Source organism: Capsicum annuum, unplaced genomic scaffold (genome assembly GCF_002878395.1).
Source record: "Capsicum annuum cultivar UCD-10X-F1 unplaced genomic scaffold, UCD10Xv1.1 ctg80783, whole genome shotgun sequence".
NCBI classification, from domain to species: Eukaryota; Viridiplantae; Streptophyta; class Magnoliopsida; order Solanales; family Solanaceae; genus Capsicum; species Capsicum annuum.
This window is the reverse complement of record NW_025891451.1, coordinates 54,943-79,600: the sequence shown is the minus strand read 5'-3', so window position 1 is coordinate 79,600 and position 24,658 is coordinate 54,943. Positions and strand designations below refer to the sequence as shown.

Below are 24,658 nucleotides of genomic sequence, written 5' to 3'. Positions count from 1 at the left end.
TATTTATATTCTTTGAATTTTTCCTGAATTTACTTCTTTTTATTTTGAAACTCCTAAATGAAAATTTTAACGCCGTGTTGAATATGACAAAATTAATGAAGAAAAGAATTTTTTTTAAAAGGAAAAAGGATCAAATATGCCACTAAACTATCAGAAATGACTCATTTATGCCATCAGTTAAAAGTTGAGCTCATTCACGCTATCGCTGTTACAAAATCAACTCATCCATGCTATTACTTTTGACGGTGATTTTCAAAAATAACTTTTTCACGTGGCCTTTTATTATAGGTCCACGTCATTAATTAAAATAAGCAAAAAGGCTCATATATGCCATTGAACTATAAGAAATAACTCATTTATGCCATCAGTTAAAAGTTCGGCTCATTCATATCATCACCGTTATAAAACCAATATACTCATGCCATTACTTTTTAATGATGAGTTTTTAAAAATAGCTTTGTCACGTAATCTTTTATTAGAAGTCCACGCCATTAATTAAAATAAATAAATAGTAATTTCAAAATATCTAAAATAAGTTAGTATCGGGATTATTTATTTTAGCATTTATACCATAATGATGGGAGAATTTATCCCATATACATGGCGGGATGATTGGAATAGCAAACTTCTTTTAAGCCGTTATTTGAAAATAATTTTTCAATAATGTATGCTCCACTAATTCGTGATGGGAGAAGTTATTCCATATGCATGGCACGATAATTGGGATAACAGACCCTTTTTAGGTCATTATTTAGAAATGATTTTTTCAATAATGTATACTCCCCTAATTTGTGATGGGAGAATGGAGAAGTTCTATTGGTACGCCTCTTTTTTTTTTTTGCTTGCCCTAATCGTTCATTGGTTTATTTTCTTGCAACTTCGGAGTATATATTGGAGTCATTGGAATTAAAACTAATCCGTTATTGTAGAATAGAATTTTTGAGGTTTCTATTAAGCGTAACATATATAATGATTTAGAATCAACTAGAAATAGTCAAAGGATATACATTCATCACTATTTTTTCTGATTAGAAAAATAGTTGTTGTTGTAGGGAAAAAAATATTTTAATGGGTGTGGATCATGTTATGTTAAATGAATCAGTTGTTTTTAATGGGTCTAAGATATTTTGAAATTAATATTAATTTATTTTGGGGTTACTTACATAAATCCCTGAATCTTTAAGTGATATTGCATAAAATCTCGACTATTTTGTTAATTAAATTTTATCTCGATTTTTAAAATGGTGATACATATGTTATTAGGTGATACATATAAAAAAATTAACATATTTGAAAATGATAAAAATATTTATTTAAGGAAATAATAGATTCTCTTTTATTCATTGTATTCTTTTATTTAAGGAAAGATATCTAATTTTTCTCCCTTTTTAGATTTAATTTAGGTGTTTTAATTATGTTTCTCTTTTTTCGTCATTAATTATGAAAGATATATTTTTTTTGTCTTTTTTGTCTTTTTTTCGTCTTTAATTTTAGTCTTTTTTTTTTCATATTAAATTTTAATTATGTTTTAATTCTGCTTTTAGTCTTTTTAAAAATAAAATATTATTACTTCTGTTTCCTACACTGACTACACCATTACCTTTAAATTAATAACATATGAATCACCCAATAATTGAAATAAATAATTGTATCTACCATATGAATCACCATAATACAATATATATGAATTACCCAATAATTGAAATAAATAATTGTATCTACCATATAAATCACCATAATACCATATATATCCCCCATTAATATCATATGAATCACCCAATAATTGAAATAAATAATTGTATCTACCATATGAACCACCATAATACCATATATATAAATTACCCAATAATTGAAATAAATAATTGTATCTACCATATAAATCACCATAATACCATATATATCATCCATTAATATCATTTGAATCACTCAATAATTGAAATAAATAATTGTATATATCATATAAATCACCATAATCCAACATGTATCACCCATTAAAATCATATGTAATACCCGTTAAAATCATACAAAATGTATCTATCGTATGAATCACTATAATACCCATATAATGATATCATATTTATCATTTATATGAATCACCATTAAAAAAATAAACATGTATGAATAACTAAAAAAATTTATATATGTATCAATAGATTTTTGTAAAAAAAATTGGAGAGATTTTAGGAGAGGAAAATAAAAGTTGCATGAGTTAACGAAGGAGAAAAAATTAGGAAGAAAGTGATTTAAGCATTAATGGAAGAGAGAAAATCAGGAAGGAAGATGATTTAATTGTTGATAATTAGGGAGATATTTTAGGAAAGAAAATCTTTGGAAAAAAAATAGCTTGAATGAGTTGATGGTGGAATAAACATAGAATGTGGGGTTTTGTTGATATGTATCAAGAGTAAAGTTGAAAATTGGAACTTTATGTAAATTTTGAAAAATTAAGGGATATTAGGTAATATAGTCTCTTAAGTATAAGATTTATGTAGTTTATCCTTTATTTTAATTAATGTCGTGGACCTCTAATAAAAGGCCACATGACAAGACTATTTTTGAAAACTCACCATTAAAAAGTAATGACATGGGTGAGCTGATTTTATAAGGACGAAGGCATGAATGGGCTGAACTTTTAACTGATGGCATAAATGAGTCATTTCAGATAGTTTAATGGCATATTTGAGCCTTTTTCCTATTTTAATTAATGACGTGGACCTTTAATAAAATGCCACGTGGCAAAGCTGTTTTTGCAAACCACCATGAAAAAATTAATGGCATGGATGAGCCGATTTTGTAACGGCGATGACATGAATGAGCCAAACTTTTAACGGATGACATAAATGAGAAATCTGATAGTTCAATGACATATTTGAGCCTATTCCCTCTTAAAAATCATGAAGACCAAAAAGGGAGATTTCATTGCTATTTAAAGTCTTAAAACCACATGCCATAAACCATACCATTTTCCTACTAATTTTTGCATTAATGGAGAAAGCCTTCAGTTCTTTTCTCTTAATAGTCCTCTTGCTGCTTCACTATGTTATGGCTAGTCCGGGCAGGACCCAAACCAACATTACCACTGATCAATTGACTCTTCTCTCTTTGAAATCCCAAATCATTTCAGACCCTTTTCACTTCTTGGATGAAAGTTGGTCTCCCGCTACTTTTGTATGCCACTGGGTTGGAGTCACTTGTGGCTCTCGTCATCAGAGAGTGAAGTCGTTGAATATTTCCAACATGGCTCTTGCAGGCAGGATTCCCCGTGAATTTGGAAACCTCAGATTTCTCGTTTCTCTTGACTTGGGAAGCAACAATTTCCATGGAAATTTGCCTCAAGAAATGGCACGCTTGCATCAGCTTAAGTTTCTTAGGTTAAGTGTCAACAACTTCAGAGGAAAGGTTCCTTCTTGGTTTGGATTTTTACACCAACTTCAATTTCTAAGTCTTAGGAATAATAGTTTCACTGGTTCCATCCCTTCTTCATTTTCTAATATGTCCATACTTGAGACTTTGAACCTGAATTCAATTATATAGAGGGCCAAATACCAAAAGTAATTGGAAGCCTTATAAACCTTAGAGTATTAAAGTTGAGGGGTAACAAACTCATAGGTTTTATTCCTCCGTCACTCTCGAATGCCTCGAGGTTGGATACTTTAGATATATCTTTTAATTCACTTCAATGAAACATTCCAGAAGGGATCGGCAATCTTCACAACATGAACTGGTTGTCCATACAGTATAATCAGTTAACAGGTTCTATACCATTCACAATTTTCAAAATTTCTAGAATCAAAGTCATTGCATTTACAGGCAATACCTTATCAGGACATCTTCCCAATGGCTTATGCAATGGTATCCCAATAATCAAACGGCTTTATCTGTCTTATAACAAGCTTCATGGTCGTATGCCTACAAGCTTGTCAAATTGTTCTCAACTTTAACTATTGGTTTTAGCATTTAATGAGCTTGATGGACCAATACATAGTGAAATTGGAAGATTGAGTAACTTGCAGATATTAGATCTCGGAACTAATCATTTCACTGGTACGTTCCATCTGATGAATACTAGCACTATTGAATCTTATTACTTTAGAATTTTATTTTATTACACATTAATTGCGGGGATAATTCCACAAGAAATTGGAGATCTTGTTAATTTGGTTAAGTTAGCCATGGAGGAAAACCAGATTACCGGCTCTGTCCCGATCTCCATATTCAATATCTCATCGCTGCAACTTTTGTCATTGTGGCAGAACAATCTTAGCATCTACAGATTAGTGGAAATAAGCTTATCGGTACATATATATTCAAATAGTGTCTCGATGTACATGCACGTGCATTGCATGTGTGTCTCTTGTTAATTTTTATAGATCCATTAGAACTATTAAAGTTTTATGAATTTATGCATGTAATGAGTAATAAATGTAACAATTACAAATAAATCTTCAAAAGTGTGAGAAGAAACACCAAATGTGGAGCATCTTTTAATGTTTAAACAGTAAATTTTAGTAGTTAGCAAACTTCCAATAAAGTATCATTTTATATATTTGAGTCCATATAAAAATATAAACCTGCACAACAGAAATCCGTAGAAAATTAAATTAAGAAGTCCAATAGAGAGAAAAGCACAAAAAATAAAATAAAACAGAGAAAAAACAATATAGTATGTACATCCTTCTTAAGACTTTGATCAATAACAATATAAATGAAGGAAAAAGAAGTATAGAGTTAGAACATAATTTTCTGAATTCTTGTTGACACCTTATCCCATTATCAATTACAATTCAAGAGTCTTCTTATCAGGTCAAACTAAAGCATGAATCACATAGATAAGCACTGAGCTAACTACTTCATCTCACTTGTATTCACTCTTTCTTCATGTGTTGACAGGTGAAATACCCAAAGAGATAAGAAATCTCGTTGAGTTGGATGAACTTGATCTTTCGTTTAATAGTTTTAGTGGTTTGCTTGATATGGAGATCTTCAACATATCAGGGCTGAGAATAATTGATCTTTCACTCAACAATCTATCAGGACGCCTCCCACCAAACATAGGTTCTATCTTACCCAACATTGAAGGACTTTTTCTGGGTGCCTTAACCAATCTTGTTGGGACTATTCCTCATTCCATCTCCAATTGTTCAAAACTTACTATTCTTGAGCTTGCCAACAACAAACTCCCTGGCTTGATTCCCAATTCTCTTGGATGTTTGACTCATCTACAAATCCTAAACTTGGTGGCAAACAATTTAACCAGCGAATCATTGTTAAGCTTTCTGACTTCCTTAACCAATTGCAGAAATTTAACATATCTTGATATATCTTTCAACCCTCTAAATGACATGCTTCCAGCCTCTACAGGGAACCTTTCCCCATCTCTTAGAACATTTTTCGCCATGTGTTGTAAAATCCAAGGGCGAATTCCAGATGAAGTTGGGAACGTCAGCAGCTTATTAGACCTTAGACTTTCTGGAAACAACTTGGTTGGATCGATTCCCGCAACAATTGGCAACTTGACAAAGCTTCAGCTCTTCCACTTGACTAATAACAAATTAACAGGATTTATTGGAGATCATATATGTAAATTGCAGCATTTGGGTAATATTTACTTCGGTCAAAATCAACTTTCAGGATCTCTTCCTAATTGTTTAGGGAATATTACTTCCCTTAGGGAGATACATCTTGGTTCCAATAAATTGAGTTCCAATACACCACCAAGCTTAGGGAACCTTCAAGATCTAGTGGTTCTTGACTTATTGTCAAACAACATGGTAGGTTCTTTACCTAAAGAAATTGGAAATCTGAAGGCTGTAACAAAGATGAATCTGTCGATGAATCAATTCTCAAATGAAAATCCTAGAGAAATTGGAGGCTTGCAAAACTTGGCGTACCTTTCTTTGAGACACAACTAGTTGCAAGGAGCTATACCTGACTCAATGAGAAACATGGTAGGTTTGGAATTCCTTGACCTTTCCCACAATAATATATCGGGAATCATTCCCATGTCTTTGGTGAAACTTCAATACCTCAAGTATTTCAATGTTTCTGACAACCAATTGTACGGTGAAATACCCTTAGCTGGTCCTTTCAAGAACCTCTCGAGTTAGTTTTTCATCTACAATGAAGTGTTGTGTGGTTCTTCAAGATTTAGTGTCCAGCCATGCCCCACTTCATCAAAGCACAAATCAAATCGGAAAAAATTGCTAGTTCTATTTCTTTTGCTGGGACTTGCCCTTGTATTTGTTCCTATGACCTTTGTGCTCCTATGGATAAGGTATAGAAGAGGTAAAAGAGCTTCTCAACAAGCTGATTCATTGTCTGCCATAACAAGTGAAAGAATTTCATACTATGAATTGCTCCAAGCAACTGATGCGCTTAGCGAGTGTAATCTGATTGGTTCTGGAAGTTTCAGCTCTGTTTACAAATGTGTTCTCAGAAGTGGAACTGCTATTGCAGTTAAAGTGTTCAATCTGCAACTAGATGCGGCATTCAAGAGCTTTTATATGGAATGTGAAGTTCTGCGAGCCTTCGCCATAGGAATCTCGTAAAAGTCCTTACTAGTTGTTCCAACCTTGATTTTAAGGCTTTAGTGCTGGAGTATATGCCAAATGGAAGTCTTGAGAAGTATTTGTATACACACAACTACTTCCTCGACATCAGGCAGAGACTAAGCATAATGATAGATGTGGCATGTGCATTGGAATATCTCCATCATGGGTGTTCGTTGGTTGTGATTCACTGTGATCTAAAGCCTAGTAATGTCTTGCTGGATGAGGATATGGTTGCCCACCTCAGCGACTTCGGCATTTCAAAACTGCTTGGTGAAGATCAGGGTGATTTGTAAACTAAAACCTTAGCAACATTGGGGTATATAGCGCCAGGTACGTCTCTTAGTTTTGCTGATTGTCCGTTTCTTTTTTTCCCATCTAGAAAGCATATTGCATCTTTAAATGAATTGTTTGACTGTAGAGTATGGACTGGATGGACTAGTGTCAACAAAGTTTGGCGTCTATAGTTATGGGGTCATGTTGCTGGAAACATTTACTATGAGAAAGCCTAATGAATTTGAGGGAGATCTTAGCTTGAAGCAATGGGTGAGTTATTCACTCCCAGGGCAGTAATGGACGTCATAGATGTCAACTTGGTAACACCGACGGCTAATCACTTACAGAAGGAGCTAGATGTTGTGGCTTCAATCATGAAAGTTGCATTAGATTGTTGTGTTGAATCTCCGGCAAGAAGGACAAACATGAAAGATGTTGTAGGGATGCTGCAGAAGATCAAGATTCAACTTCTTGCATGTTGAGCATTTTTTAGGAATCTGTTGTTTTGTTTTGTTTTAGCACTTGATTTGTGTATGATTCTGTTTTCAGAAATGCTAGATGGTTGCAATAACTCTCACTGTTTCCTCTTAGTATTATTGTTTGCAAGGTGTTAGTTCCTCTTAATATTATTCAAATTAATTGCTTTCAGGTATTCTAGATGGTTGCAATAAATCTCACTGTTTGACTGTACAAAGGGCGTAAGCTCAATATAATAGATTCATGAGGAAAGTAATTGTTGTTGAAGCCAATAAAAGGGAAGCCTGGTGCAAAAATTTCCCGCTATGCATGGGGTCTAGGAAAGGGCTGGACCATAAGGTTCTATCATACATAGCCATACCCTGCATATCTTTAAGAGATTTGTTTCCATGGCTCAAACCCGCAACCTCCTGATCACATGGAAGAACCTTTACCAGTTACGCCAGTGAGTTGGTTTAATTCCTAAATTCTAAATAAGACACTATAGTATAAGTTAGTAAGTGTGGCACCACTTTTCGCCACACAACTCTACACTATATGAAAGCAAGACTGGGTTGACATGCCAAGTCTTTGGCTGATTAGAGGAATTTTTGCCACCATATTTACAACTCTGATTGGGATGTAAAAGACTTGGTTGATTTGGTGGTATTAGTGTTGATATGATCCAAACATTGATGGTCTATTCAACCCATAAAAAAATTTTAAAGCCCAGAGAATCGCGTCTGAATTTCACATTAGGGGAAGTATTTTATTAGTAAATACTAGTATATGTACCCGCGCGATGCGCGGATTATCTCACAAAAAAAAGGAAGTAAAAGAGCAGAGAGATAATTGTAAAATGTTGCCTTTTGAATTTTGATCATCTTGAATATAACGCTAACAGATTAAAAAATTACACCAAAATAGCATCTTGATAACATGAAAGAAGTTGAACCGCAAAAAAATTGAATACATTTTCTTCAAAATTTATTTTCAACACCAGCCTTTTTTGAGCGCCAACATCTATGTGGCTTTTCTAAGTTGGTTGCAAGAAGGGATGAGAAACACTTTCAACACTGTCCTTCACCAATATTCGGAAACTGACAAAACGAAACACAATCCACAGCCACTTAGATGAGCAAAACGTGAATTGTTTGTGTTAGCTATATTTCGGGTTTGGAATAATGAGAAATATTTTTGTAAAATATGTTCCATGTTGAAATTTATTTTTATTTATTTATTGAGAAAGGGTATAAAAAGGGAGATTTAACATGTATCTTATCATCCGCTTAGCTTATTGTAACCTGACAAAGCAATTGTAGTGTTCAAAAGAGGTTAAAATCTTTACTCTGAGGAAAATTAATCTATAAATCGACGGGAAAAATAACTTAATGACTGAAGAATAAAATTTTACTTGGTGAAATGAGGGAAAAAATTTTAACTCCTTGAACTGATAGCACTTGGAAAACCAGCATTTGCATTTACCTGAATTTTTTGGTTTACTACATTCTCAGAAGACAAAGTTGTAAAAAAATTTCTTAGTAAGACATCAATAAGAAAACTTTTCAACTCTATCAGTGCTTTCTATTGTACCTTTGGCCGATAATTTAGAAACATCTGACAGGGTAGCATACCATATTATTCTCAAAAGGGAAAAAGCTCAAATATGCCATTGAACTATTAGAAATGACCCATTTATGCCATCAGTTAAAAGTTTGGCTCATTCATGCCATCGCAGTTACAAAATCGGCTCATCCATGCCATTAATTTTTAACGGTGGTTTTCAAAAATAGCTTTGCCGCGTGACCTTTTATTAAAGGTAGCCTTTTATTAAAGGTCCACGTCATCAATTAAAATAAGGAAAAATGCTCAAATATGTCATTAAACTATCTTAAATGGCTCATTTATGCCATCAGTTAAAAGTTCAGCTCATTCATGCCATCGTCTTTATAAAATCAGATCACCCAGGTCATTACTTTTTAATGGTGGGTTTTCAAAAACAGTTTGGTCATGTGACCTTTTATTTCCGCAACATTAATTAAAATAAATCAATATTAATTTTAAAATATCTTAGACCCATTAAAAACAACCAAAATCATTTAACATAACCCGACCCACACCCATTAAAATATTTTTTTTTTACAACAACAACTATTTTTTCAATCAGAAAAAATAGTGATTAATGTATATCCTTTGGCTATTTCAAGTTGATTCTAAATCATTATAAATGATACGCTTAACAGTAACCTCAAAAATTCTATCTTACAGTAACTGATTAGTTTTCATTCCACTGACTCCAATATATACTCCGAAGTTGCAAGAAAATAAATCAATGAACGATTAGGGCAAGCAAGAAAAAGAAAGAGGCGTACCAATAGAACTTCTCCATTCTCCCATCACGAATTAGGGGAGTATACATTATTGAAAAAGTCATTTTCAAATAATGACTTAAAAGAAGTCTATTATCCCAATTATCCCGCCAAGCATGTGGAATACTTCTCCCATCACGAATTATTGGAGCATACATTATTAAAAAATTATTTTCAAATAACCTCTTAAAAGAAGTTTGCTATTCCAATTATCCCTTCATGTATATGGGATAACTTCTCCCATCATTATGGTATAAATGCAGGAATAAATAATCCCAATACTAACTAATTTCAGATATTTTAAAATTAATATTGATTTCTTTTAATTAATATGGCATGAACTTCTAATAAAATACCACATGGCAAAGCTATTTTAAAAACCAATCATTAAAAAGTAATGGCATGAGTGAGTTGATTTTATAACGGTGATGGCATGAATGAACCGAACTTTTAACTGATGGCATAAATGAGTCATTTCTGATAGTTCAATGGTATATTTGAGCCATTTTTCTTATTTTAATTAATGACGTGGACATCTAATAAAAGGCCACGTGACAAAGTTATTTTTGAAAACTACTATTAAAAAGTAATGGCATGGATGAACTGGTTTTGTAATGGCGATGGCATGAATGAGCTCAACTTTTAACTGATGGCATAAATGAGCTATTTCTGATAGTTCAGTGGCATATTTGAGCCTTTCCTTTCTCAAAATAGAATCATCAGACCTAGAAACACAAACTTCAGAAGTCTGCACAGAAAAAGTTTCACATTCAGGTGGTAGAAAGTCAAAGACGGAAAACTTTTTTTTCATAGTCATCACTACCACCCCACAATCTTCTTTATTCTAACACCCAATATAACAACTATGTACCCATCATATTTTTTTTATTCCAAAGATGTGACATTTTTGTGCCTTTTCACTTGTGAGAATGCCTCATCACATCTTTGAGTTTCCTTGTCATTGTTTCCCGTAAGAACTGAAGTGAGATATGAAAAATAATACAAGTGTATATAAAGATATAGTAACAATTCCAGGAAGTATCCGATGTAAAGATTTGAATATAAAGGCACTTAAAGTATTCTCTGCCAGAAGTATTTTAGGTAAAATGCCATGAACTAATCTGGCTCAAAATATTTTACCCTTGTCATCTTTTAATTTCAGTTTTCAACACCATAATAAAAGAGTAACAAAAACTCTTGGTTTAGGTATAAATATGCTATAGGTTGCTCAAGTCTTGAGGCACACAATGCTTTGTCACATGATGGTAATCATTTTTACAAATACAACTTAATAGACAAATTCAAGAAAGATTATTAAAGAAGCTATTACTTTAATCACTTCCAAAAATAAATAAAGTACTGTCTAATATGGAACAATCTATATGTAGGTGCATGCTCATCTTGTAACCAAAATTGATTCAAGACGTGTTGTCAAAGGTACTATTAACCCCTGAAATAAGGCGCAAAACTTGTTGAGCGCTTCGCTTTTCTCGGTGATTGAACTCCAATCTTAGTAGTAATTCAGAATTTGATATTCATGTTTTAGACTTGAGAATCAGTAGCAAAAAAGAGCTACAAGGGAGTAAATTGTTGACCTATCTGATAAGGGAAGCAATTGAATGCTATTTTTTCATAGAGGAATGCTAATTTTAAATGAACTTATAGAAAGATTCCGAGGACCTATTTGGATTGACTTATTTTAAGTGTTTTTTAGACAAAATACTTTTGAATAGAAAACAATTATTTCTATTTAACTAACCATACAAACATCTAAGCTCAAAATAAGAGTAAATTCAGCAATACATACAATACAAAATTCTTCGCCCCACTTGGGTCTAATGTGCTAGCTTGGCTGTGCAGTCTAAAGCTTTTGTGTCAGGTAGTAGAGAGGCATCATTATCTTCATTTTTATTTCTTGATTTAGTGTTAGAAGTGTCATGCCATTGATGATTCTTAGAGTCTTCTTGCTCCTATCCATTCCAAAAGAAATCAACACGGTATTTCTCTTAGATCTCCCCATCATAAATGTCACGATCCAAAACGGGGCCCTAGCCGTGATGAGCATTCCGAACCATGAAGGCCCAAACGCCCTTCTAACTTGTAATCACATACACTGTCCTCATATGAAAAAAACAATGCGTAAATACATAATGAAACGGAATCATGGTCATTAAATCTAAATTCAAATCTTAATGAAAACTGCAATTCAAAACACCTGAGTTATATCTGACTCAGTCTGCGAAATCTCTACTACATGCATAAACCCAACTGTCTGAAAATTGGAACAAGTCCCTCAGTAGACCAAAACATAATAATGATAAATGAATCACCATGGAACTCTGCACTTCTGTCTGGAGAAAACCTACTGCTTATCGGGACACCTAGATTGAGCCTCAGAACCTGGAAGGTGGGGGGGTGGGGTTCAATATAGATGTACTTGTATGCAGAGCAATCCAAAATAATGTATTTATATATTAGATAAGTGAGAGCAATTCATAAAACATTTTACACATAATATATGAAAACACATGGGCACATTTTAAAGACATTGAAACATTTCTTTGAAACCATGACTCACTGTTTGTCTTACTTCTGAGCTAAATGGTACACCCTACAATCTGTAATTCCACGGGCTATATGAAATCCGCCCTTGACTCAGCGGCAAGCCCCAACTAAGTTTTCCGCAAGGATTGGAGTATCTATAAGGGGAACAAGCAAGATCACACAGCAAGGTGCAAAAATCCCCGATCAAATCAACATGTCATGGTAGTGCACAAGATCACAAAGTAGGGCTCCTAACCATAGGCCCAATTTGGGACGACATGAATCAAGGTACACAAGATCAGAAAGCATGGTACCATAATCCCGTGTGGGAAAATCATTGTTTATAGCATAGAGTTTTTCAACACGTACTTTCTTTGGGTAACCATCTAACTCTCTTTAAGCCTATTTATAGCATAGAGTTTTTCAACACGTACTTTCTGTTATGAATTACTATGGCTTTAACTGAGTTGGTGTCGTCACACCAAGACTTGCAAGTCCTATTTCTGAGCCATATTGTACCATGCATGATTTTTTCATTATAACATAATTCAGACCACCCAAGCATGCAAATAGTATAGGAAATTTCATGTTTTGAAAGCACAAGTCAAAACCATGCTAAGATTCTCATTCTTAATTATTTCATTAAAAGTGTATTCAACGTTTATGAAAATGCACAACCCTCTCTTTTGGATTGAAAATCATATTCAAGTCATAGCAATAATCAAGACATTTCAAAATCAATTCATATCATATAAAAGATGAGAAAAATCATAACAAGAGAGGGATTCTTTCGGATTCATGCTCTCAATTGTATATTCATCCTCAAACTCATGCATACATATATATAGAGAGTTTCAAATCAATTTAGGGGAAGGCCTAAAGACCAAAACAATACTGATCAAGGCTTCTAAAACATGCTAGTAATCGTAAATTCAAAACTTCTTTCTTAAAAATCATGATTTCTAAACCGTTTGCATGAATTAAAGATGGTTTATTTTCCCATGAATTTTTTGGAAAACCCCACGTACCTTAATTTATGACTCTTGAATGAACTCGTGCTTTAGGGATGCTATTCGAACAATTGATGGGTGCTTCTTGTATCCCTCGCAATGGGGATTCCAAATCTCAAAGAATTATTGAAAACCCACGGTGAAATCTTAAGATATTTTGATCTTTGGGTTGAAATCCTAAGAAGTGTTCTTGGTGATTTTGAGAGAAAATGACCTTATTTTGGTGTTTGGGGGATTAAATCCTGTGTTATGGCTGAATAAGGGGTAGAAAATACCACTTTTGTCCTTAAAAATGCGAAAACAGGATCTAGAAATTGGGTGCGTACGACAGAGCGTGCGTCGCATGCTAATCACGTGAGGCTACTGTCTCAGTCACGAAAATGGCCATAACTTTTCGCTCGGGCATCGGATTTTGGTGAAATTGGTATTGTTAGCAACATAATTTGAAGATATTTCATTTGATATATAGTCAGCTCTCTAATTCACTATATACAAAGGGTTATGGTCGATTGAATTTGACCCAACTTTCGATGCTCACATAAACTCAAACGATAGGAAAGCTTTCAACTCGTCCTTGAATTAGGGGACCTATATGATCTCAATTCATACTAAAGTAGATTTCCACAATAAATAATTGACTAATATGCCAAATTTGCATAAGATTTATGGCTTTTGGATCATCTATGCATAGAAATGACGCTTTTCATTCTAGCCCAAAATGAGGGGTGTTACCTTATTTCCCCCTTGGGATCATTCATCCCCGAATAATGGGTAGGAATGTTGAAGGTTAAAGGTATGGAATAACGCAGACATGATGTGTCTTCTAAGAAAGGATGTAACTAATCTGAAACATTTAAACTTCTATCATGAAACTGAATTCTGAGCTGACTTGCCCTTACTTGTTTTAAGGAACTGATTCATGCTGAGAGTTTAGGATTCCCCCCGAAGTGTTTATGCTCAAATCACACACATTGGATTTGGAAGTGATAACTTATGTAAGTATGAATCATGAGGCAACAAGATTTAGATCATACAAAGGTATTACACTGTCTGAGCTAAAATAGCTGGAAAAATTTGAGATTATGTGCTGAACTCTTATGAACTAAGTCATGACTAAATAATTGAATCTAAAACATGATTCTTGGATTAAACTGAGTTTGCAACTTACACAGATGTAATAGATTATCTTTTGGGATTGTCATACGCATTGGACTTCGGATAGTAGGACCGAGTGAAAAGGTGGAAAACCACAGTAACTTCTCTACCTGACTGTTAAACTGAATTATACTGGACACTTACACTTAACTGGGGTATCTCTTTAACAATCTTTCTAAAGAAGTCCTAATAGCATTAGGGAGCAAAGAATCTCTGACATGAGTTACACAAGACATCTAACTAAGGAATCGCAACATTGACACTACTCTATAGCATGGACTATAGACATATAACTCATAAACTAGGACAGAATTACAAGGCCTTAGGCAATGCAACTTCTTACTTTCACGCTTAGCACACTTCTCGAATACTCCCTCGACTATACATTTCTCCTTAAATATCATACTCATTCGATTAAACTTATAATTCTCATAGGGGCATTGGTACATTTTTCTATATCTTTTTAAAGTTTACACCCTAAGCATAACGTGCCTTACCAGTTCAATAATCAACTCTGAACTCTTACTATGGATTCACTAGCGTATATTGCATTCCTCCACTTAAATCCCAATATGTCATTCAAGCCTATCTTTATAACCACATATGAACTTCAAGGCAAAAAACCATAAAGGCATACTTCATAAATTCACTAAACCACTATAGATACAACTCCCACGTGCTAACTCAAGAACATACACATACGAATTTCAACTAACCATCACATGCATCAGAGACTTGGCCCCAATCTTACTTCACACTTATGGCCTTATGTAAACAAGCATACAATGATCTTTCACAAACAAGAAATATTTACTCACCACCACTATTATTACATAAAGAGGAGTTACTAAAAGGTTAGAACATAAAACCTTGAATCATGTAAGGATACGAGACTTGACACTTAACTGAGGCCTGAGGAATAGAAAATCAACATCATGGATCAAAGTAATCTGAATTGAGGCATACATGCCTATAAGCTGAATCTCACCAATCAAAAGGAGTATAGCATGAGTTATGGGAACTGAGTACACTATGAAGCGTGAGTATATGAGTCATGAGCTGCATGACCTCAATTTAGAGTTCATAACATATGCAATGTGATTCCGACTACTGAATGAACTGAAACTCCTCATTTTGGGACTGGAAGAGTACATGATTCTCTATCACAAGCATGAACACGAACTATGATCATGGAACTGAAATGTAAGGCATAAGTAGGTATTGGGATAACTGAAAAATACTGCTGTAAGAATGGGTTGAGTCTTACCCTCACTTTCTGATGTTCCATGTCATACTGACATCACTACTAAAATCTGAGAGCCCGACTTAGTTATTCATCCTATCATCTCCCCCATCGCTTGAAGCCATCATCTAAAGTTTGAGAGATCCCTTACTAGCCTCTAAACTAAACTACACTTACTGCACTCTGGGGTCTGGAAAATGACAATACATGTATATCATAGAACTTAATCCGAAAGACTACACCTGAAAGTGGAAAACCCACTGCTAATACTACCTTCTGAGACACACTTCTATCTTTCTATAGCCCTAATAGTCATCACATAATACTTGAACACTTACTAACTTTGAATCTTCATAAATATCCCCATAGTTGGGGTGCACACCCTCTAGCGCTTCAACTCTTATTTCTATTAGTTCAACATTCAAAAAAAACTCAACTTAGATTCTAACACTTAACATGGATATCACCAAGTCCTTGATGAACCAATTATATTTCCGTCATAGCCCACCAATATCGCGACTCCAAACTTTTATCTCTCTACCATGAGAATCAATATCATATCAAAAGGCTCAACACTATCAATCAAAACTTCTTAATTTGGCCATTTAGAACACCATGTACCATCTAACTAGTCTTTCTCCATCTAGGAACATAATGGTATTACCAGCCACACGCAACATGCAATAGCCTTAGAAAATGCCACAACTCCATATCACTTTGGGCATATTTCTACATCATACATACAATATCATACTTCACTACGGCTCAAATAAACTCAAGCTCTATTCAAGCCTATTAGATCACTTCCCTATAACTAGTATCATTAACCAAGAAATCATCACATCTACCTTCATGGCCATCAACTGTTCAAACTTAATGTCTAGTTCTAAACATGGTTTACAATCCAACCTTACACACAATTCTCACTTGGGAAAAAAAATATGAAATAAAACATCAAGAAACACTAGTACACTAGAACTCCGTAACAACAACAATTGATCATAATCATATGGCTTACACTATTCACAATCCATTAACACATCCTCCTTCTACACTGTAATACCACGGGAAATTTTTTGTTGAAATTTTGTGCGTAAACGTGGGGTTCTATGTTCTAGAATGAATTGTAAATTTTTTCATGCGGAATGTCTTAGATTATGACCCACCATTGTGTAGAGTATCGAATAAGATTTCCAATTATATATGGATCATCCAAAATGGACACCCGAGTGACGAGTTATGAACATTCCAATTGAACCATGAATAGTAGTGAACAGTAAAACGTGCAGGAAAAAAAGTACTGAGGCCTGGCGTATTTTTGATCCAACTTTAAATGATCATAACTCCTTGTACATAATGATCTGGGTGATCTACTATGTATCAAAGGAAATATCTGTGAGTCCTCTTATTAATGAAATTGGTTTCATCCAATTTGTCTCTCGGAGCAAAAAGTTATGGTCGATCTGCTTCAGCCTATCAAAAGTGAATTTTTTGGTCAAATTCAAACGATCATAACTCCTAGTACACAATGATCTGGGTGAGATACTATATATCAATGGAAAGATATGAGATTCCTCTTTCTAATGAAATTAGTTTCATCCAATTTGGATATCGGAGTAAAACGTTATGGTTGATCTACTTCAGACTATCAAAACAGTCCACCAAAAGACAGATTCGAGAATTATTTGATCTTTTTAGGGGCGTTTTGGTCATCCCCCCAACCTAAAATCCGTCCAAACCCTATATTAAAGCCTATTAGAAGCATTATATATTATATTTCATCAAATTCCTCAAAAAGAAAACCCTAAGCTCCTACATCCAACTTCAAGAACCTCCAAAGTTCATCATTAATTCTGCAAATTTATTCAAGATTCCAAGTTCCTAGTTCAATAACTCCAAGAACCATCATTCAAAGGCACGATTAACATCTCAAAAATTATTATCGATCTAAAGTTCATCATTCAAGGTATGTGGGGTTTTTCAATAAGAACTCTCTTTCGTTCTTGTGCCCAAAAGTAATTTTCTTTACAAAGGCATGATTTTTATTTGATTTTTTACGAATTTGAAGCATGAACCCATATCTTATGATGATTATTATAAAATCCTGATGTTTATGATTTTGAAAGATGAATTTACATATGTGGAGATATAAAGCATGAATCTTGAATGGTATTTTTCATGATTTTGATAATTGGGTCGTGAATCCCCATTGAAAATTGTGTTTTTTTTTTTGAGAAAGTGTGAGTTATAAGCACGTTGATGTTGAATATTTGAGATATTTTTAATAATTTGACCTTTTGGTCTTAATGGAGTTGTTTTGAACTCGAGTGTGAAAGAAATCCACAACGTGATTGATTTTGATAGATGGGAAGCATGATGGCTCCCGATGTATATTTATATATTACTGAAATTGTTTTGTTGTGGATTGTCTTTGAAATAATCTGACCTAAGTCCGGGAGAAATCTTTAGCACCGAGTGGGAGGTATAAAGCGACCTTACTTCCCTAGAACTACGTGCCCCCGTAGGAGTGAGCCTGAGGCTAATTTACATAGTGATCACTAATATGTGTGGATTTGATATCGACAGTCCTACTCCAATGGCAAGGATAGGACGACTTTCTCCAATGTGGGTTGTACGTTGGACTTCATGTAGCTCACATGGTTTATGTCAGTTATAGGATCTCCCAGTGTGTGTGTGTTTCCTTGTGTCTATGGTGAATGGTGAAGTGATTTTGAAAGTGGAATTGTGAAAGTTATTCTTTCAAAAGATTTAAATGATATTTACATTATGAGAATTGGTATTCTTGATGAACTGAAAGTGATTGACAAATTATATGATGACTCACATGTTTTATTGTACTTATTTCATCCTCTCATGATTATGATGATTTTGTTCGGGCTATGTGAGTCTTTCATACATCCTGCATATTTCTTATAAATATTTATGATGATGATGTTTATAAGACTGCATACACCCCCATATACTCGATTTCTTTCCATGGAACTGACCCACATCTTTGGATATGGGCTGTATTTTCTCAAAATGTAGGTTCAGGTGCTCAGTTCCAGGTTCGACAGTGATTCTTCGGGCACGCTACTCTACATCCTCTGTTGTGGTGAGTCCTCATGTTCCAAGGACGTGATGTCTAATGTTGGTTTCACGGAATTATTTACATTTGATAACTGAGTATAAGTCAGTTGGGGCATGTCTCAATGGCTCGCTGGTTTTATTGATTTTCTTAGAGGCTTGTCAGACTAGTATAGATGTTGGGAGTTGACTAATAAGTCGTGTTTTGTTATCTTTCTGAATTCTTTTATTCTTGGATGATGATTACTCTGTTGATATTTGAGACCCCGTTGATTTATGTTAAACTGAATGAAAATGTCTCAAAGGGTTAGCTTGGGGCTACTCATAGCCTCAAGCACCGTGTGACGCTCTGGGACCCATTTTTTGGGGCGTTAGATACACACCATTACTATCTACCCCTTTTTTACAACTAAACTTAGTCCATAACTCTGTAAGTTTCAATTAAACTTCCTCTTGCAATCTCAGGGATGCCTACATTAACTACACTCATCCACCAAGTACCTTCATCAATAACCTATACTCTTCTTGCACAACAAACACCGTCAACAACTCTTTTCATACTTCAAGCAAACAACAATTCACCTTAATAAATAACTCCTTCTCCACCTTCTACTAACCTAACACACAAGGTCGTATCACTTCATTACCAACTCAATCTCATGCAAAAAGATTTCGCTATACATATATTCAATAAATTTCCCTTACCACTTTCCTTGCCGTTACACCACTAAACCCCAGTTCTAACCAATACATGAACACAAGATGAACAATAAGTTGCTAGTGAATCGAAATAGGCCCCACAAGGCTCCACTAGAGTTTGATTTTGTGTTTTGAACAAGAAATGAGATGAATGACAAGGCAACTATGCTAGTGAATTGAAAGAACCCCACACGGATTCACTAGACTTTCAGTTTCAACAACACAATGATAACAAGATTACAAGAGATAGAAACTTAACACACAACATTCAATGATCTAAGAATACATATCTTACCCTGTATAAATAAAAAAAATCTTAGTCAAACACTCCCCCCACAGACTACCATACAATCCACACATGCTACTAGCTACCACATTAGTCTATCACTATAAAAAGGTAAATCTTTCTCAAACATCAGTTATTCAACTAAACATATTTATCTACATGAAAGTCATCCTCACTCTGATTTCTAACCTTGCAAGTTCACATCACCAACTTCTTGGTCCAATATCACTACTAATAGGTCATGACACCGTCACTTTAACTTATACTACTACTCGGGTGGAAATACAGTTCCAATATTCTGCTACACATCATTCCCTTGAAGCATGACGTCTGCAATATAAATTTTGAAAAGGACTGAATACACTTAATACTACAGGCTGAAAAGCACAATTTTATCAAAATCAAAGTTCACACTAGAATCAATACACCTTGGAGCAATAACGGACTCTTCTCAAGTCCTTGCACAAATTTTAAACTCTTATATGGCTTAATCAGAAAGGACCATACCATTTAGACTCTAAACTACTGCACTTGAATCACCCCTGTTTTGTGGAAAAATTTTGACTTTTTGAGAGTCACCACTTAAGTTTGAAAAGGAATTAAGAAACCTTTAGAGAGTTACTTCAAATGATTCAAAACAAAAAAATCGTTTTAAGTTTTGAAGATTCCGAGTAAGTGGTTCCTATTAATGTTTTAGGAAGGTGTTAGGCACCTAAAACATCCGCTAACTTGCAGTTATCTAGACTGTTTGAAAACATCTTTTGATTAACTTTTGAAAAGATTAATTCGTATTTCCAATATAATTTGGAATTGAACAACAGGGGCTAGGACATCCACGAAACCCCAAAACAGTTTAAATAATGTAGAAATATGCGATGAGATGCGATAGTTAAACTTTATAGAATCAAAACATATAAACACATAAACAGTTAATCAAAAGACGAAATCAAACATTTGGTTAGCACCTAGTTAAAATTTCCCAGCAGAGTCTACATTTCTGTTTAGTGGAAAAATTTTGACTTTTTGAGAGTCGCCACTTAATTTTTTAAAGGAATTAAGAAACCTTTAGAGAGTTACTTCAAACGTTTCAAAATAGAAAAATCGTTTTAAATTTTGAAGATTCTGAGTAAGTGGTCCTATTAATGTTTTAGGAATGTCTTAGGCACCTAAAACGTCAGCTAACATGCGGTTATCCGGACTGTTTGAAAACATCTTTTTATTAACTTTTGAAAAGATTAATTTGTTGAAATAGTGATTTGATTTTTTATTTTTTTTAAAAGACTTGTGTAAAATAGATTTAGGCGACTTAGTAGGGATTTTAACTAAATCTAAACCAAACTAATAAACAAATAAACACATAAAAGGGGAAGGGAGGAGAAAGTAAAGGATTTAGGCCATTGGGCCCAAATCTACGAGACCTGTCCTAGTCTAGTTGGGCTTCCGACCCATTTCACCTGTCCTAAACTATTTTTTGAGCCTTTGGCTCAAGTCTTGCTCCACCTATATTAAATACAACTTTGGCTTTGAGGCCGAAATGAATGAATAAATAAATGACTAAATGAATAAATAAAAAGAAGACAATAATAAAAATTGAGAATTTTCAAGTCTCTTAGTGACCTCATCAATGGGTTTTGACCCATTTTCCTTCTTTCTCTATCTTCTAGCATCCGTACGCCATGTAATGGACCTCAGATTTAAACTTTGAACTTGACTCAAAGGGGTAGACCTTATTGGACCATTACAAAATGCAAGAGGAGAGGAATCCATTTGGCCTCGAGATATTTTTTGCATGCAAAGAAAAGATAAAGAATTAATATATGTTCAAGGCATAAAAGTGACATATTTCAAAGTAAAAGAATCTATCAAGAAACAATTTTTGAATAACAAGAATAAACATACTTGCACAAGAATGAGAGTCAACAAATAAAAAATGCAAAGCAAAGACACTCCTTTACATGCCTCATGATTTATGTTCATATTAAGAATAAATAAAGGTAAAAGGAAGAAGGCCATATTCAATGAATTAATGCAAGAAATAAACACCGTAAACTTTCAAAATTAAAGGGATGAGGCAACAACAAAAATACTCATGATTTCTTGAATTGAACAAACATAGACACCAATCCATATAACAAAAGAAAATAAAGGCTAACTTTTCAATAAAGAGAATCTTTAACTTTCAATTAAGGCGACATTAACGAAAATTCATACATATAAATTACAACCAACATCTTATTGAAAAACGTGTAACGACCTATGATTTTTATTTCTAAGAAATAGTTGATTCTCTTTAGATATTATGAATAAAAGAGAGACATGAATCAAATCTTTGCACTCACAAAGAGCACATATAACAATCCAAAGAGAGTAAGAAAATTAGAATAAAAGTTTATCATTTCCAAAATTGAAATATCATTTCACAATCATACTATGCATGACTCGGAAATATCTAAATAATTCTATTAGCCATAAAAATTTGAACTTTCTCATCATTTGACAACTTTAAAAAACATGCGGAAAAAAAAAAGAGGAATAAACATCGTGGATGGAAAATAAAGCTAGAACTCCATCTCTTATATGAAGATTTTGGAGATTCCTTAAAATAATTAACAAGCAAATGACAAATGCTTGATTTAATCAATTACTATTTTTATTAAGGTGAATCAAATAATAATAACTATTCTTCCAACATAAAATAAACTACTTTACACGCTAAAATAAATATATCCACTAATAATGAGTTTAAACAAGACATGGGTATTGTTTTTCAAGTAAAGATCTAAACTTTATCCAAAATAATCAAAAAATAATGTCAAAAGGCAAAACAATCAATATTAACGATTCTTTTCAACATAAATAAAAATACTTTACATGCTAAAAACAAACATATCCGCCAACAATGAATTTAAACAAGACATGAGGATGTTTTTCAAACAAAGATCTAAAATTTATCCAAAATAATCAAAAAATAAAGTAAAAAAAAGAAGAAAAATCAATATTATCTATTCTTTTCAACATAAAGGAAATAAATTTACATGCTAAAAAAAAAAACTTTACATGCTAAAAACAAACATATTCACCAACAATGAGATTAAACAAAGCATAAGTACATCTTTTAAGCAAAGATTGAAACTTTATATATAATAATCAAAGAATAAAGTCAAAAAAGGCACGTACAACTATTGCTAGCTCATTTTTATATCATGCATATGAAAATAATTAAAATATCACTATCACAACGTCCTATGGCCTTTAAGGCCATCTATAGCAAACAAAATTATAACTACGAAGAAAAGAAAAAGATGAAGAGTGAAAAAAAATTATAATAAAACTTAAAAAAAAAAAGGAAAGATGTGTTTACCTTTATGGGGGCAGCAAAACGAGACTACGAGCTTCGTCGTAATCAACCACCACCGAAAAACGTCACCGACAACTTGAAATTTTTTATTCGCCGACCAACTCTATGAAATAAAATTTTTTACTAAATAAAAATAACTATTTTGCTCAAAAAGGTTTTTTCACCTTTCTAGCCTTTTTTTCTTACTTTTCCACCCTCCTTCTCTACCAAAGTAGTGGTAGTATTTGTAGGAGAGAATGGGGTATTTTTTTTTTCCACCAATGTGGGAGAAAAGTATTTATAGGGAAGGATAGAGATTTATTTCTTGTCATCCAACAATGTGGGAGAAAAAATATTTAGGGGTGCTTTCGGAATGTAAAAATTGAAGATAAGGTGAGGTGGAAGATAATATGAGGAGAAACAGTACAATGTTGTACAATCTTTGAATTCAAATTGGGAAAGGAAAAAGTTGAGGGGAACAGTACAATGTAGTACAATTTGAATTTATTTTTTGGTGAGAATTGGGTAGAAGTTATGAGAGTTCTTGAAAATTTTGGGGTTATTTAAAATATAATCCCAATTGGGATTTAAAATTTAGCCATATTTATTTACTTTGACCAAATTAAGAATCAATTGACGAATTGCATTGCAATTATGACCAATTTGATTTCAATTATGGCCAAACATAATAGATTGACTAAATTAAATTGAAATTCGATATGAATTAATACTTCTTTTAATTCCAGCTTCTTAATTTAATAAAATCAAATGCATATTTATCCAAATAAATTATTTTTGAGAATAAATTATATTTAAATCAAAATTTTAATCATATGAATTTATTTTCAAGATGTACATTAATTAAAATCCGATATTTTGTAAAATAAATATTTAAGTAACAACTTATATAATCTCATATAACTGAACACGATAATATATAATCGCTTCTTAAAATGACGAAATCACGTACGAAAAATATTCTAATTTTTTTTATTTGGATGATATAAATATTTTGGTTTCATTAGAAACTGAAGAAAATCAGGATTAAATTTAGTCGTGGATGGAAAAAATTAGGTGTCAACAACTGTCCCCTCTCTTTGGGTAGGGTGGATGTAAGTAACCCTCGGCAAAGGGAGGTTGACGTTCCTAATTTTTGTCCGACCATAGATTCGAATCTGAAAGAGGCTGATTTTCGCACGAGTTTCATAGAATCATGGCCGGACCTCGGTATGAGGTTTCCTACATATCTCAGGTTATATGAGAATTCAGGCCACTTGTAGTTCATAAAGCTTGATTTAAAGAACGATTTTTTAAAAGATTCACAAGTTGTCTCTATTTTTGGAGTTTCTGATAAAATCGTAAAGCTGGAGAATAAAGGGATTTGGGGGTAGGTTGGAATGCAATCGAGTTTTCTACACAGATCCTAGCCTACATATCCCTGATACTCAGAGAATCAGACTGCTTGTAGTTCAACTCTATCGGCAGAAAAGATAGTCCTCTATTTTCGGACAATCTTTGGATCAGGATGAGTGACAAATTGATCGAGTTGAGGAAAAGAGGCTTGTAACCTCTAAATCATGAATATGTGATCCTTCAAACCCATATACAAGAACTTACCCGGACATAATTTCCGAAACTTTAAGTATGT

General features: G+C 33.5%; 1 protein-coding gene across 1 annotated transcript; it reads left to right on the top strand.

Moving 5' to 3' along the window:
• The first annotated feature begins 2,985 nt into the window (after positions 1 to 2,985).
• Positions 2,986 to 6,548, top strand: LOC107869822 (LRR receptor-like serine/threonine-protein kinase EFR). Its single transcript, XM_047405680.1, has 5 exons — positions 2,986 to 3,399; positions 3,738 to 3,852; positions 3,955 to 4,044; positions 4,891 to 5,887; positions 6,275 to 6,548. Exons 1-5 carry the CDS (start codon positions 2,986 to 2,988, stop codon positions 6,546 to 6,548), a joined length of 1,890 nt encoding a protein of 629 aa, XP_047261636.1.
• Positions 6,549 to 24,658: the final 18,110 nt, after the last annotated feature.